General features: G+C 44.3%; 1 protein-coding gene across 2 annotated transcripts in view; it reads left to right on the top strand.

Annotated features, from left to right (window-relative positions):
* USP16 (ubiquitin specific peptidase 16) overlaps nucleotides 1–16,336 on the top strand; it is a 385,832-nt gene that overhangs the window by 341,104 nt on the left and 28,392 nt on the right. For both annotated transcript variants that reach the window (XM_078658388.1, XM_078658387.1), the window contains exon 16: nucleotides 12,626–12,712. In XM_078658388.1, coding sequence (XP_078514514.1) covers nucleotides 12,626–12,712 — 87 coding nt within the window. The remainder of the gene's footprint in view (nucleotides 1–12,625; nucleotides 12,713–16,336) is intronic.

The raw sequence follows: 16,336 nt of genomic DNA on the forward strand, positions 1-16,336 counted from the left end.
CATCTAACTAGGAGACACCAGTTGGGCTTAAATACACAAATACATACCATTGCATTTCTTCTGCAATGGCAGAATTCTTACCCTTTGTAAAGCTGCATAGCGAGAGATTCTCAAGCAGCAGACCTGCTTTAACTTCGCTGCTTAAAAGCAGTGGCTGGAGCTGGACTGCAGCAAGACTCTTGGAGAATGGTGTGTGACTGAACGGAGCTCCGCAAATTACAGCCTCACCTGTCCGTTCGTTCGCAGCATCAGAGGTGCCTATATAAAAATAAAATAACGAGTGTCGGCAAACCTGCGCATGTCCCTTAATTAGGACTCCGACATTGTTTACCTGACCTGAGCTCGGCTGAAATGCTTCGCTGCGCACAGAAAGTCTCCACACTCGGCAAATACTCCACTTCCGACTCTTTGAAGTTGCCAGTCTCTCAATGACACATTTCAATTAATTGTTCAAAAACAAAAAGGCGCGCGGCACACCAGCAGACCTGGTTCTAGTTTAATTATTTCCTGGTACGAAAGTAATTTGGGCTCGTGCATCAAGCTGTGCTTTACTGACCGCGGGCTCTCGCAGACTCTTAAAATGACCGTTCAAAATTAATACACGGTGCTTATCGATTGCAATAGATGGAGAGACAGGGGGGCCACTTCTGAATGCGTAATGCGAAATGATGGCACCCCTCAGAATGTTTGGAAGGCCCAAGTCAGATTTCGATTCTCTCCGGACTAAATGGGGGTCTCCAGAAGAAATTGGCTATACAGTATGATAGAGAGAGTGGAGGGAATACAAAGTAGAGAATAAAGTTATTGGTCCTGAGAAAGAGACTCTGGAGAGTTGGGAGAGGGGCGGCGAGTTGCAGAATGCACCTTGAAGTATTTCCAAGAAGCATGCCTAACGTCTCAGTATCTCTTGGCTGGATCACAGAGAAGGGGCTGCGGGTGTGGGGCAGCGGAGAGGGGACAGGGAGCTGGGCTAGGGGTGGCCGGTGCTGTGCTGCTCCTCTGGAATTGGTCTCATTCGTTCCCCAAACGCAGCAGCCTGACAGGTCTGACTCCTTGCCAGCCACTTAGGTTACTTCCAAGCTCACCCATTTCCAGCACATTTCAGCACCGCTCAGCCGCAGGACTGACTGCTCTCTGCAAAGGAAAACAGAGCGCACATGTGGAGAAAATTACCAAGATGGCTGCTATCCATCGAATCTTCTGTCGTTTACCTCCTGACGCTTCGGTGCCATGACTTGGAAGGACTGCTGGAAACTCTCTGGAACCGTGTTCAGGAAATACAACGTACTAATTAAAAAGAAAACTATTATTGCTCAAAGAGAGGACAGTCAGAGGAGGAGAAGGAAGAATAACAAGGATTAAAGAGAACGCCCATTCGCCTCCTAAATTCAAATGAAACAAGCACAAAAAAACAAGTGATTAAAAAGGGAGAGAGGGACCGGTCTATCCCCCATAGAATGAATACGGAGGGCAGACTGAAGGAAGCTGACGTCATCCAGCCGAATCCTGCGCAGCCGCCGTCTTGCCCAGCTCGTGCACACTGAAGGAAGCTGACGTCATCCAGCCGAATCCTGCGCAGCCGCCGTCTTGCCCAGCTCGTGCACCGCAGGGACTGCCGTAGCAGCACTGGAGCCCCTGGCCGCGTCGCCCCCGCCCATCGGAGCCCACAAGAAAACAGGGATTCCAGCAAGAAAAGAGCCCGGTGAGGTAAGGGGGGGGGAGCGTGTGTGTATGCAGTGTGTGTGTGTGCGTGCGTGTGTGCCTGCCTGCGTGCGTGCCTGCCTGCGTGTGTGTGTGAGTGTGAGTGTGGCTGTGTGCGCGCGCGCGACTGCATGGCGGAATGGCTGACTTCCTGGGAATCTGAGATAGGATATGTGCCGGCCGTGCGCGCCCACGAGGTGCAATCGGCGCGTGTCCGAGCCCTGTCTCAGATTCCCAGGAAACTGAACACAATAGTTGGCAAGCTAGACCGCATGCTACGCATGCGCAACTCTAGCTCGCCCTAAAAAGGTTTTATATCCTAACAAATGGGATTGGTCGATAGCCCATGTTTCCTGAAGGGCTATGATGGAGTGGGTCATAGTTATTGATTGCCAGGCCGCGTCATTGATTTTTGAGGCGAGGCCCGCTGTATTCCATGAGATTATGCTACCGGGAGTTTCAGCGTTCGTTAACCATGTTAAATTAGTAGATGTTAAAGAAGCCAACTCCGATGGAACACTGGGAGTTATCACCGGGGTGTTACCCAAATGGGGGGATGATGGTATTTCTTCCCCTAATACTTGTGTTTGAAGCTGAGGGACTATCTCCTTGTAAGATTCCTGTGTACGTATAATTTGTACAGGTACCAAAGTTTGTTCATGGGAGTTTAAATTAGCTTTTATATCTTTATTCTCCCCAGTCGGAGACATGTTAATAGAGAACCCCGTCCGTCATTCGCAGTCATCAAAACCTGAAATGGGTTCGAATCTGTTAGCGACTTCCAACGGAGTGAATGGCAATAAGTGATCCATTCTCCTGTTTTCTTGCAGATGGTCCATGTTCCTAATACCATTACTATATCCCCTGTAAGGTACAGTGTCCCACCCAAATACATTTTTAGAAATCATAGGATTGGACATTATAGGTGCCACCATGGATCTTGGCTAAAAATAGGTCAGTTCACAGGGAACGATGGAATTACCAACGTTCCCTGGAATCCAATTTAGGATGTATCTGACCACTCTAGGATCTCTAAAGTTTATAACTATTAAATCGCCCTTGATATCTTTCTTTCAGCTCCCCAGCCAGGAGACTCGGCGAACATGCATAATCTCACCATCGATGTTAAAAGGGAGCGGTCTGTTCTGGCTGAGCCAATGCATGGTTTTGTTTTTTAACTGGGTGAACCCTTCCCTCCTGCCCTCCTCTAATGTGGGAACACCCGTGAGCACAACTACAAATGGGACCGCTTCGGGGGGGTAATTCAACTTGACGGCCCCTGTGGTTCTCTGCTGGCTGGACTTGCCCTCTCCCTTACCTCCCGCTTATTCCCAGTGACGAAATTCCACCCCCCCCTTCGGGGTTTCGCTAATAACAAGCTGCGCTGGATGATGGACTGTTTTAGGAGGATTTACCCTCTGTTGGTTTCGATTCATGGGTTTACTAGTTTACTAGTTGGATTTAGACCCTTTTGAACAACAGGGGTGATTAATATCTGTGGCTGCAGGGGGTAGGGCTGGGTTCACATTATCTTTAGATAACCTGGCTTTGTTGCTAATAGCCAATTCCAAGTCCCCCAGCCGTTGCTCTACCTTCTTCAACCTCTCTAATATAGGTAGTGTGAATGACCTAAGTAGGTATTAAATACTTTCGAGGGAGACAGCAGAGAACGGTTCATTAGACGTGCAATGTAAGGGATTTGCTGAGCCAGACGTGAGTGCAGTCAGTGTAGGGTTTTTTGGGGTTAATGCTATTTCTTGGGGAACCATTTGGGTAGAATCAGGTATTAACCTAGCCTTTGGTGTAGATACGGATGTTACACTGAGCTTTGTCGCTTTGCCAAAGTCCGAATGGCTGATCTTACCTCTTTGTGGGACACCACCCCTCCTCCTTCTTTTATGTGGTGGCGGACCATAAACTTTCGGCACAACTAATTTCCCTGCCTTCTTTTTGGTCGTCTCAATTACTACTCGAGAGGGCTCGGGTATAACATCTATCCCCATAATAGGGTCACTAACGATGGATACATTGTTTGTGTCCATATCATTGAGGACATCCGATGTGGGGGGCGTGTCTCGCAAAAGTATGGGAATACCCTGTGTATATAAAGGATCCTCATTTTCTATGGCCAGGCCTGCACCAGATGGACTAATCTGAGGTGGTAGGGCCAAAGGAGGTCTACTTTTAATACATTCAATAGACCGGCGTCGCTCCGCCCTGCGCTCGGCCAATGCGCACTCCCTTTCCGTATCAGAGGGAAACGTTATAAAATATTTATCAAGTGTGCCTTTACTATTTCCCCCTACATTTGCGGGTGTATTTATTTCAGAAGTAGTGGCCATGGTAGATAATCAAGCAGATGTTGTTCTCAACTTAATTTTAGAGCGGGGCTAAAGATGTTTTTATACTTCTTCTAAGTTACATTCCTCCAGCACAAGCCCCGTGCAGTGGTGGCAAATCAAGACCCCAAGCGAGCTTTCCTCAGCGACGACACTCGGCTTGTGGAGTTTACTCAGGAAAGCAGCAGGGGGGGGGGGGGGGCGGACAGGGAAAATGGCAACGGTGTGAGATAGTCTTTGGGAAATAATCTCCACAGATGGACGTATCAGGGCAATAGCTTGATTGGGAGCAAGAGAGTGGGCCCAGCCTGGCCTCCTTCGGCCAACGAACGGCCAAAAAACGGCCCGCCCTTTGCCAGGGCTTAGCCCCGGGCGCGCTAACGCAAAGCGGGGGATGACCGTAATTTGTAGCGCCTCCTAGCGCGGGTGACTGCGGCTTCCGGCCGCTAAGGATCCTGGATGTTGTAGTCCCCAGACCTGGTCTCCTCCCCACTGCGGCCGCACTCAGGTGGTACAGAGTAGTGGTGGCGGGAGGATACACGGGTCAGCAGCGGCGGCGAAGTCAGAGATGATGGCAGCAGCCTCTGCAGCACGGTGGCGAAGTCAGGGAGATGATGGCAGCCTCTGCAGCACGGGAATTTTATCGGTCTTCTCTAAGAGTCACAAGTATGTCCCCACGCTCCGCCGGGGATGACCGTAATTTGTAGCGCCTCCTAGCGCGGGTGACTGCGGCTTCCGGCCGCTAGGGATCCTGGATGTTGTAGTCCCCAGACCTGGTCCCCCCCCCCACTGCGGCCGCACTCAGGTGGTACAGAGTAGCGGCGGCGGGAGGAGACACGGGTCAGCAGCGGCGGCGAAGTCAGGGAGATGATGGCAGCAGCCTCTGCAGCACGGCGGCGAAGTCAGGGAGATGATGGCAGCCTCTGCAGCACGGGAATTTTATCGGTCTTCTCTAAGAGTCACAAGTATGATAACTTTAATGCACATTGTTGGATAGTAAGGAAAATATAATCACCAGCTATTGAAAATTAATAACAACTTAAATGGCCTAAGGCACAGCTTTCCAAACTGTGTGGCGCGACACGTTACTGTGTCGCGCCCCATGGGTAGGTGTGTCGCGCGGTCAGCATGCTGGTTAGATCATCCCCACGGGCCTTCCAGCAACAGGCAGAGTGGCGCTGCAGGGGCTCTAATATGAATAACAAAGCCTTATTAGCACGTTAAGTGGTCTTTTAAAGACCTGTGAAGTGCTCAGGTGCGGCTGTGTGTGTGCCCGAGAGCCGTCTTAGCCGGGACTGACACACACGATGGAGAGGGGCTGGGGGATATTACATCCAGGGGAAAACATTCAAAGGTCCCTAGTTACACAATAATTTAGAAAGGATACCCACTGTAGATTAGGTATAATCTACAGTGGGTATCCTTTCTAAATTATTGTGTTACTAGGGACCTTTGAATGTTTTCCCGTCATTACTCCTCGTCCCCGATTGGATTTTGAAGGAGACCTCCCTTTTCTTCTTGGATATTACATCCAGCTATTTGGGTGTAAGCCGTGTTTTACAATGCGCATTGTGTTAAAAATGTATTTACATACCGAATGATTATAAAAATTGTTCTATTATATAAACACAGCGAATGCTGGTGCAGAAATAATTGCCATATTACGCATTAATAGCATTTCTACTGGTCAAAATACACGGATACAGTCGTGATATAGTCGAGGAGGAAACTGTTGTTTCTTGCTTGCATAGCATGTGTTATCAATGTGCATTCTGTAACAAACATGATTACATCCAGAATGCTACAAAATAAATTACCCAACAAGAGAGGTTTGGCCCATTGACAGGAACCAGGTAGGGCCACAATACAATATATATAACAAAAGAAACCTGGATACCCACTTTTCAATTTATCAACAACCACACTATATTCTTTTGGTGGTTAGGCTGTTTTAATCAGCCTTTCAATTTTTATTTTAAATATTTTCTCTGAATAGGATATACACTCCAATACTCGGAAGGACACACAATTTTTTAACAATACACAACATTAATTCAACATATAAACAAACATTGCGGCCAAACTTAGACTTCAAAAATACACAAATCATAATAACAATTGCTTCAAATTTCAGTTTAACAAAAAGCATAAACACTACTCAGCATATTTCATCTCCATGCGTAGTGTCAATGAATATAATACTCGGAAGGACACACAATTTTTGAACAATACACAACATTAATTCAACATATAAACAAACATTGCGGCCAAACTTAATTAGACTTCAAAAATACACAAATCATAATAACACTTGCTTCAAATGTCAGTTTAACAAAAAGCATAAACACTACTCAGCATATTTCATCACCATGCGTAGTGTCAATGAATATTGTCTATTTGTAAAGCACCACAAAGTACAAATCTCACAGAATCAATACACGTAATTTAATTGATTCCTGCACTTTAGCATGTCAAAACATGCCGACGCGTTTCCAGCACCGTACACACTTTTCACGGGCTTTCATCAGGGCTTCCTACTATTGGCAAAATAGATGATCTTCTCAAAGCTTCAAGAATTCCGTAATTTTTCGGGACATTAGACAGTGTAAGGAACAACCTCAACCAACAACTTGTTTGGGGCAGCGGGGGGGTTCTCAAAAAGAATATTGTGTAACTTAAATCCATAGGAGGAGGGCGACACTTCACTTTTTTCGTATAACCAAGTAGACCCGATTTTCGTCTTTATGCAGTTGTTTCTTAGGCTTGGCAAGTCGCCGCAAACGCCCGACCTCCCATTTCCACTCCAATGCGTAAGGCTTTTTTTGTGCACTTTATCAGCTGTTCTGCTCAGAATCTCTACCCGCGCGTCAGGCTTCCTTCCCGAACTCACTAGTTTGTCTGCCATACAAATTACGGAATTCTTGAAGCTTTGAGAAGATCATCTATTTTGCCAATAGTAGGAAGCCCTGATGAAAGCCCGTGAAGAGTGTATACGGTGCTGGAAACGCGTCTGCATGTTTTGACATGCTAAAGTGCAGGAATCAATTAAATTACGTGTATTGATTCTGTGAGATTTGTACTTTGTGGTGCTTTACAAATAGGCAATATTCATTGACACTACGCATGGTGATGAAATATGCTGAGTAGTGTTTATGCTTTTTGTTAAACTGAAATTTGAAGCAATTGTTATTATGATTTGTGTATTTTTGAAGTCTAATTAGGTTTGGCCGCAATGTTTGTTTATATGTTGAATTAATGTTGTGTATTGTTCAAAAATTGTGTGTCCTTCCGAGTATTATATTCATTGACACTACGCATGGTGATGAAATATGCTGAGTAGTGTTTATGCTTTTTGTTAAACTGAAATTTGAAGCAATTGTTATTATGATTTGTGTATTTTTGAAGTCTAATTAAGTTTGGCCGCAATGTTTGTTTATATGTTGAATTAATGTTGTGTATTGTTCAAAAATTGTGTGTCCTTCCGAGTATTGGAGTGTATATCCTATTCAGAGAAAATATTTAAAATAAAAATTGAAAGGCTGATTAAAACAGCCTAACCACCAAAAGAATATAGTGTAGTTGTTGATAAATTGAAAAGTGGGTATCCAGGTTTCTTTTGTTATATATACAAAATAAATTACATCATTAGGTTGTATCCACTCCACGGAGGGAGGCAAAATCATAGCGAATACAAGTGCAGAAATACTTGCTATATTACACACTATTAGCATTTCAAAATACATGAATACAGTCAGGGAGGAAAACATTGTATCTTGTCTACATATCAGAGTAAAGGTAGGTAAACCACGATGATGTTAATGCACTGTATTATGTGAATATTTGCCAAAATACCAATGCACGTGTGTGTGGCTACTCATTCATGCGAGAGACACGCTAGTTGGGCATGGCTGACTTCAGATTCATTAAGGCCATTATTGATGGTGTCAAGAAGTGACATGCATTTGCATTCCCTCACATCAAGTATGCGCCCCATATTTCCATGTGTGGAATGTAACGTGATTGTAAATATATAAAATGTAATATCACAAATGTGCAAATCTCCTGTTCATGCTCTGTTACCAACCATGTGGGTTTTCTTCAGATCCATACAAACATACGTACATTATCTGGGGGTGGATGTGTGTGGGGTGGTGTGGGTGGGGGGGAGTGAGGGGGGGTGTAGCTGTGTGTGTGTGGGGATGTGTGTGTGGGGTTGTGTGTGTGGGGGGTGTGTGTGTGTGTGGGGGGGGGTGTGGGGGGGCTGTGGGGGTGGGGTGGGTTGTGAGTGTGTGGGGTGGGTTGTGGGGGGGGGTGGGTGTGCGTGTGGGGTTGTGTGTGGGGGGGTGTGTAGCTGTGAGTGTGTGGGGGGATGTGTGTGTGGGGTTGTGTGTGTGGGGTTGTGGGGGGGTTGTGGGGGTGGGGTGGGTTGTGAGTGTGTGGGGTGGGTTGTGGGGGGGGGTGTGTGGGTGTGCGTGTGGGGTTGTGTGTGGGGGGGTGTGTGTGGAGGGGTGTGGGTGTGTGTGTGGGGTTGTGTGTGGGGTTTCGTGTGGGGTTGCGTGTGGGGTTCTGTGTGGGGTGGTGTGTGTGGGTGGGTGTGTGTGGGTGTGTGTGGGGGGGTGTGGGGGGTGTGTGTGGGGGGGGGTGGGGGGTGTGTGTAGCTGTGTGTGTGTGGGGGGATGTGTGTGTGGGGATGTGTGTGTGGAGATGTGTGTCTGGGGGGTGGGTTCTGTGTGTGTGTGTGTGTGTGTGTGTGAGGAGGGGTGTGTGTGTGTGGTTGTGTGTGTGTGTGGGGTTGTGGGTGATTCGGGCTAGCTCGCTGCGCTAGCTCGCGTTACCGTGTCCCTGAAACAAATTTCACAAAAAGGTGTGTCACCAACATGAAAAGTTTGGAAAGCTGTGGCCTAAGGTGTCAATAGGGATCTAAGTAAAAACACAATAAAAGTCATGGGAGCCAAATCATATGACACTAGGTTCAGCAATGCAAGAAGATGGCAGTGCGGGGGGTGAAACCCCTGCCAAACTGTCTTGCGGAGAAAAGGAGGAAAGTAATACTACTGCAAAAGGGACATTGTGTGAGAGGGTAGACTCGGTCTACTTCTTAGGCTCCGATATAGTAGTGTAGCGCCTTCATGAAAATAGTGTGGATTTAATGGAGATTGAGGCCATAGAAGCATCCATATTGAAATAGAAAGTGTACATTGCCAGGCAAGAAGGAATAAAATAGACAGCAACCACAGCATTAGCAAAACTAAGCAAAATGATTCAGTATTTGTATAATATGATGAAAAGGACTTGTCTTCCGTCAGAACCATTTTACAAAAGTAGAAGAGCGAAGAGGCCACTATTTGCCTTCGGCAGTATAGCAAAAGCAGCCCATGCAAAGTTGAATATAATGTAGTAGAAATGAGTGGCAGAACTGGTATTTTAGGGCTCCATACATGTAGTACACTTGCTCAAGTTGTTGATAGCCTATGCAATAACTATGTCAGTCCAAAAGGATACCCCCAGACCAGAGATCAGTTACAAAGTAATTCCTAGTTGCCTTCATAGGGCTGAAAGTTAAGACTTACACTTTTATACAAACTTAGCCAACTGAACGATTGAACATCCTAAGCCATGACCCAACAATAATACAATTATTCTTAACCTTCTCAAACAGAAGGCAAAAGCGAGCAAATGCTTGTTAAGGAAGGTAGGATGTTAAGCGTTTCTTTCGTAGCACATATATGCTTTTTCATTTCATTTCATTTTCATTTCATTTCATTTCACATTGAGTGTTCTAACTTTCATTCTGAATCCACTCTGCTAACGGCTGAAGAGAACACTTTGTGCTTGTTGATGGCGAAATAGCCCTCGATGGTCAACAGGTGTTCTTAGAGTTATGGTAGAAGGTAGTCCATTCTCCAAGTTCTTTTGACCTCCCCAAAGCAGCTTCCTGGCTTCTTCACAGCTCTTTTCCTTTTCATTTAGTCTGATTTCCTCCTTTCCTTTAGAGATGGGGGGGTCTGCGTATTGTATCTTTGACCGTGGTGTCCCATACCAGGGCCACTTGCTGTACTGTATATAGTCATTGGTTGTCCTGACTTACCCTGCCATCAGACACACTGACATGTCGGCCACCCTAGGGACCCCCGCTAATAACTGATTCTCCCATTGTTCTTTTCAGCACACCATATATATGCATGCTGAAGGTGTGATGCTAGGTAATCCAAGTCCACACTTTTCTGTGTCCAACTTTTGAACCCCCCAATCCGACTCTACTCCTTTTCTTTGCCCATATCAGAGAGATTAACAGGCTATCCATTTCTGTGAACTTTTTCCTACGTATCAGGCATTGTGAATTCCGTAGGACATATAGAAATTGAGGTATAGGTACCATTTTTGCTATTGCAATACTACCCATAACCGACAACAGTAATTTATTCCAAAAAACAAACTGAGGCTTTCAGGCCCTCACTGTAATCATATTGTTTCAGTTTTGTGTGCCAGCTGTATTTGCAAATAGTGACATTTCTCTGGCTCACTCAGTCCAATATTTTGCATATCTCTAATGGCCTTTACTGTAACTCTGCCAATGCAAACACCAGCTACTTCTGTTTTATAATTTAGACCCGAGGCACTCCCAAATTTCTGCATCTCAGCCAGTAGTTGTGGCATGTGTGTCAGCGGTTGCTGCAAATAGATGAGCATCTTCCGCATACCGTGACTCAACGTGTTCTGAATCTCCTCTAATACACCACTGCCTCATTACAGTTTGCAGATGGACAGCAAAAGGATCCTTCACCGGAGGGAATAAGAGGGGGTAAAGAGTGCAACCCTATCTTGTCCACCCTCTCAATATCCCACCTGTCTGAAACATGTCCCGCAGATCTGACCCAGGCCGTGGGACTTGAGTATAGCAAGGAGACCCAGCCCTGAAAATTTGGGTCGAAGCCCATCTTCATGAATACTGCCCGGTCTATAGTGTTAAAGGCCTTTTGATATCAAAGACGGACAACACTCTTTCCAAGTTTGGGACCTGTACAGTATGTGTGTCAGACTATGGATATTCATAAGGGTGCTCCTTGTTGGTATTAAATCACATTGATCTTTGTATATTAAAGAGCCAGTCACCCTTTGGAGTCTGTTAGCTAATGCTTTTAATATTACCTTTACATCTACATTGATCTTAGATATCGGTGATAAAAGGCTAAACTGTGTTGGATGGATCCCTATCAAAGTTTGGCAAAATTACTATGATCGCTTCTCGCATAGTTTATGGTAGTTTATCCAGACTTTTGGCCTATTGAAAGACCTATGGCAATTGATCTCAGAGTATTTCAACATTAAACTGATCATATTCTGACAGTTCCCGTTGCCTTGTTCCTGGGCAGGTCTTAAATGGCCACCAACAATCCACCCTGATCCGTAATCTTGTCTCCATTATGTCTTGGTAGTTCTATGAAGTTAAGGAAATCCGATGCAGCTCAGGCTTTCTGTATAGTTCAGCTATATGTATACTCAATGCATTATTAATTGCCCCCCCTACTTTCCTCCAAAGCCATGATCATAGGTTTTAGAATTTTTCATTTCAGAAGCCAGGTTAACAATTCCCTGGTCTATCCCTCTCCTTGTGTAATTTCTGCCTATGCACTCTTACTTGTTCCATAATTACTTATGCTCCACCTCACCACTAGCGCACCCCAGGGATCCATGTATCTAAAAGAGACCGGATGTCTTTTCTCAGCTATCAATTAATGACTCTTAGGATAAATTCCCCCCCACATTTTATACACTTAGACCAGTTTATTTCCAGAGAACGTTTTTGCCTCCGATTGGCTGTTAGAGGGTGGTGCTCATCATATGGACTGATGAACATTGACATCGTGAACCTATGCAGAAATTAGGCTAAAAGCAAGTAACTTTTCTCTTTTTTTCGCCTCCTGTATTATACTAATATTTGTTATTAATTTCAGTTTGCTTTTCTTATTGAGAAAAATAAACAAAATGTAAACAGGGTAGCTTCAGGTTACAGAATCATATTTTTGTTTAAAAGTGGGTTTTCTAAAGTAAGTGTGTGGTAAGTATGTTATAAAAAATGCTCCGGTATCCCGCTCGTCACACGTAGGTGGGACTATTCAGTGTTTATGATTCCAATGATAAAGTCTCGGAAACAGAACTACGATTACAGGTAATTAACATTTTGTTATGCGCGCCATTTTATCTGCCTGTAAATGAATGCAATGGTGTAAATTCTATTGTGAAACATCCCCACAGCTAGCCAATGTGTATGAGATGGTGTTTTAAAAGATGTCAGTACAGCAGCTGGACCATTTTAAGCATTCTAAGAAAAATATTAAATTAGTGTAGACTTAGACCTCATCAAAAGTAGTGAGAATAGGATCAACACGTTTTCTGAAATCTGTACAAAATTTATTGTAGAGATGATTTGCTTTTTTTCCTTTTTTTTCTAATCTGTATTCACAAAGTGAACCATATATATTGCTTAACATGATTCTTTGAAAATATTTAATCTGCAAACACCCTATACAACGGATTTCAATCTTTGTAATAAATTGTCATTTTCTATCGCAATCCCATTTTAGGCTGGAGTAAATCTTCGAAAAGTGAACAGACATATAAAGTTTCCTGAATTGATTGATTTAGCTCCTTTTTGCACAGTCAAGTGCAAGGTAAGCCAATGAACTTCTTTGAAGAGGTTAGACGAGGTAAGATCTACAGGCATAGCCATAGAAGTACATGATGCTTTAACAGAAGATAGATGGTTAGCTATTGTAGAAAGGCAGCACAGTAGTTGCATACCGTAGGTCTGTGAGCAACTCTGATTATATGTCAGCGTGTGTATATGTTTCTTTTTCTAGAAAGGATGCATTACTTATGAAGCCGCAGACCTAGTTTTACTGACCAAGCACAAACATAGGCAAAGATTTAATCTCCATTGACCAGTATTTCCCAGAACCATAACCCGCTTTTTAGAACCATCCACCTAGCTTTAATGAACATGAATGAGGCAGGCAATTAAAAAAAAAAAAAGTTATGCAACTAAAGCACTGTGTGGTAGCGAACTGTCATTTATAAGACAGCACATTTTCCTTTGAAATAGCATCTACATTTGCATATATATATGTATATATATATATAACTATATTGCACACAATGTGTGGAAATCTGGTTTCATTGAATATTTGTCATTCGTGCATCCCTCTGTACAGAATCTTGATTTTATTTTGATCCCTAATAATGTTATTAACTGTTTCCAGTACACTTTAGAGTTACATCAAATGTGCTCTATTTCTTATGCTTTCCTAAGTGCTTAATGTGTACAGTTCATTTACAGGTATTTACTTTTTGTTGTGGGTTACAAAACCCCCCTGTACCCAGCAAGATTGCCACATATTTCTCTTTACTTTTCTTTCTGTGAATTCAAAGTGAGAGGTGTTTGTAAACACCAGTCTCTGTGTTAAAAAAATAAGGAGCAATTTGTCAAAAGACCAAGACTAATATTTGACCTCTTTCTTTGCAGCACAGCAAATGTGACAAGATGAATACAGAATCTAAAGGCATTATTTATTGTTTATATTTTAACTACCCACCAAAAATCTGCCTGCGGCCCACAGTTTGGGAAACTCTGCCTTAAACCTATTTAGAAATTGTACTCTTACATCTCATCCTAAAAATATGTGGTGCTTCCTTTCACTTTAACAGTAGGACTGCAACATTACTATAGCAACCGAGTCCTTAGCTAATGCCAAGGTAAAGACTGTTGAGAATAGTCACTGGGAGGGGCACACGTACATTCAAGAGAGTTTAGCAGAGACTTATTAGCCCCCATTGATTTACCTCTTGAATTCCTGTACTTGCCAAATCATCCAGATATGGTCCTGGGAGACCTTGTATATTTTTTCTGGGAAAGTGATGCCATGTTGGAACTGGTAAACCGAGACATGGTGCCTGCAAAACAGTTGTAGGAATAGCATACCTGGACCCAAAAATGTAGAAGAGCAACATAAAGTAAATGCAGCTAATGTACACAGAACATCGAAGGAATTAGGCCACACCGTTGAGCTCAGTTGAGCTCAGAAACTCCTTTCAGGAAGGATGGACACACACAAGAAATCCACGCTATATATTTTAAAGACTTTATTAAACTAGATTTCCAAATGTAGTGCAGATAATAGGTAGATCTGTAACTATAACGAGAACCATAATAGCGGCAATGAGAACAATAAGCAAAATATTAAAGAGAATTTCAACATTGCAATATTTTTTAAGTAATTTATGGCATTGCATGATTGCAACAGTTTTTAACGCCTTTTTTCCTTTTAGCCCATAGCTACGCCATTTTAGCACCCAAAGTGTTCATTGGAGTTTCTTGAGATGGTGTAAAGTCCACATACCTTAGCTGAACAAGCATGTTGGTTTTCTCTTGGTGTAGGTCTTATCCTGTCTCTCTTATTTTTGGTGTCCCTAAGCTGTTACGGTCGAGCTGGCCCCAAGGAGCCAATGTCCTTCACTTCAGCTCAACTCCTACGATATTTCAGTCGACCAGGTAGCTGAAACTCCATCTCTGCCTAATCAATGTCTATACCATACTTAAATACACTTTTTGATTATTTTGAAAAGGGCAGGCCTCGTGATGAATGATGGAGAATTTAAGAATTAGCACATTAATCCTGCTGCACCTTCACTAAATTATATCATATTCATACATATATATGAATAATTGATGCGCTGTCAAACAATAATAAAGCAAACATTACACGTTGTAAATGCAATCAATAGTAAATGCAGTATGCTTTTATAAATGAAAATGTGCACTCAGATGCATGGCAATAAAATAATATGAAATGCAGTAGTGGTGCATAAGCCGAAACCACAAAGATTACCTCGCCATGTGTTGTCATCATGTCGAAAGTCATGAAGACAAATCTTGGAAACACCAAAAACCAAAATAACAACTAAAATAACTATACATAACTGAAAAGGTTATTGTCCAACTATCTAAATACAGAAAAGCAACGTGGAGCAGCCAAAATAGAGCCACGAGCTTACAGATGTAAACATGCATTTCATAGAGACGTCTAGCCACAGATTTCTTACCTTTGAATTATCCCCATGTTCCAGACTGGATCCGGAATCTTTTCTACAGCAGTACCACTGTGAGTCGGTAGAGGGAATCAAGCGACTCTGTAATGACGGCGTACGCCAGATGTGACATCAACACAGTCCATATAAGCTCTCCCCTGATGGGCGAACGTCAGTTTCTTCCTTTCTGCGCGGATCCGGAGAGCGATACCTCGGGCCATTTTTGGCCTACCTCGACGTTGTGAAACAGTGTGCTTTTTTCTGGGTAACTTCAGGGTCCTGTGAGCTATGATGTTAGCACTGCACCCTCATCCTATTTTCATGTGGTGCCTGGATGCGCACCTTGACTCCGACCGGTGTGACTCATGTCTTCAGCTTCAGTCATTGCGTTGCAGGAGCGCCTCATAACACTGTTAGCGGCGCGGTGGTCAATGGCTCCTCTTCTTCCTCTGTACCACTCGAGGGCCAGCTCCCAAAGCCCTTCGTCCTTGCCAGGTAAGTCACGCCATAGGCGGTCGGTGCTGCAGCCTTCCCTAACTTTACCATGTACACGCGGTGACCCTGACACGCTCCCTATTCCCCAGATTTCTGAGTCCGAGCGAGAATTTGTCCTGGGCCTTCTGGTGTTTCCCAGCGCCGATATGACTCTGGTTCCGATGAGGGAATACTATCTCTCCCTTCATGCTTTTTTTGGTTCTCAGCCTCCCTCTGGTCCGTGTCTCGGCCCCCAGGATGTCAGTAAGGCCTTGACTGACTCCAAACCGACGAGACCTCCCTTGGTGTCAGTGAGGCCCTCCGAATCCATGATGACTCCTTATCGGCTTTGGTGCACAGAGCGCTTCAGGGTTCCCACCTGGGTCGCTAGTGTTGGCTAAGTCAGCATCACCAATCGCCCCAACTTTGTTTCTCCTACCCGATGCCGAAGTGTTATCTCTTCGACGCCATTCGACATCCGGAACGGCATCGGTGGAACAGTTCCTTTTGGGCTACCTTCCTCCACTTTCAGAGGAGCCCCCTGCTATTTTCCCCTCAGAACACAGGTGTTTTGGTGATGTCAGTGATGGCATACCGGACATTCCTCAGCCTCCTCCGGAGTTTCATTGGGTGTCTGACCTTGGTGAGGCTAGTGGCCTTGACTCGTCCCTGTTCTCTGGACTGTTTTCTTCTCCTAGCCTCGCTTTGGAGGCTAGCTCGGCTATTGCTGAGGTTTT

Source organism: Lissotriton helveticus, chromosome 8 (genome assembly GCF_964261635.1).
Source record: "Lissotriton helveticus chromosome 8, aLisHel1.1, whole genome shotgun sequence".
Taxonomy (NCBI): Eukaryota; Metazoa; Chordata; class Amphibia; order Caudata; family Salamandridae; genus Lissotriton; species Lissotriton helveticus.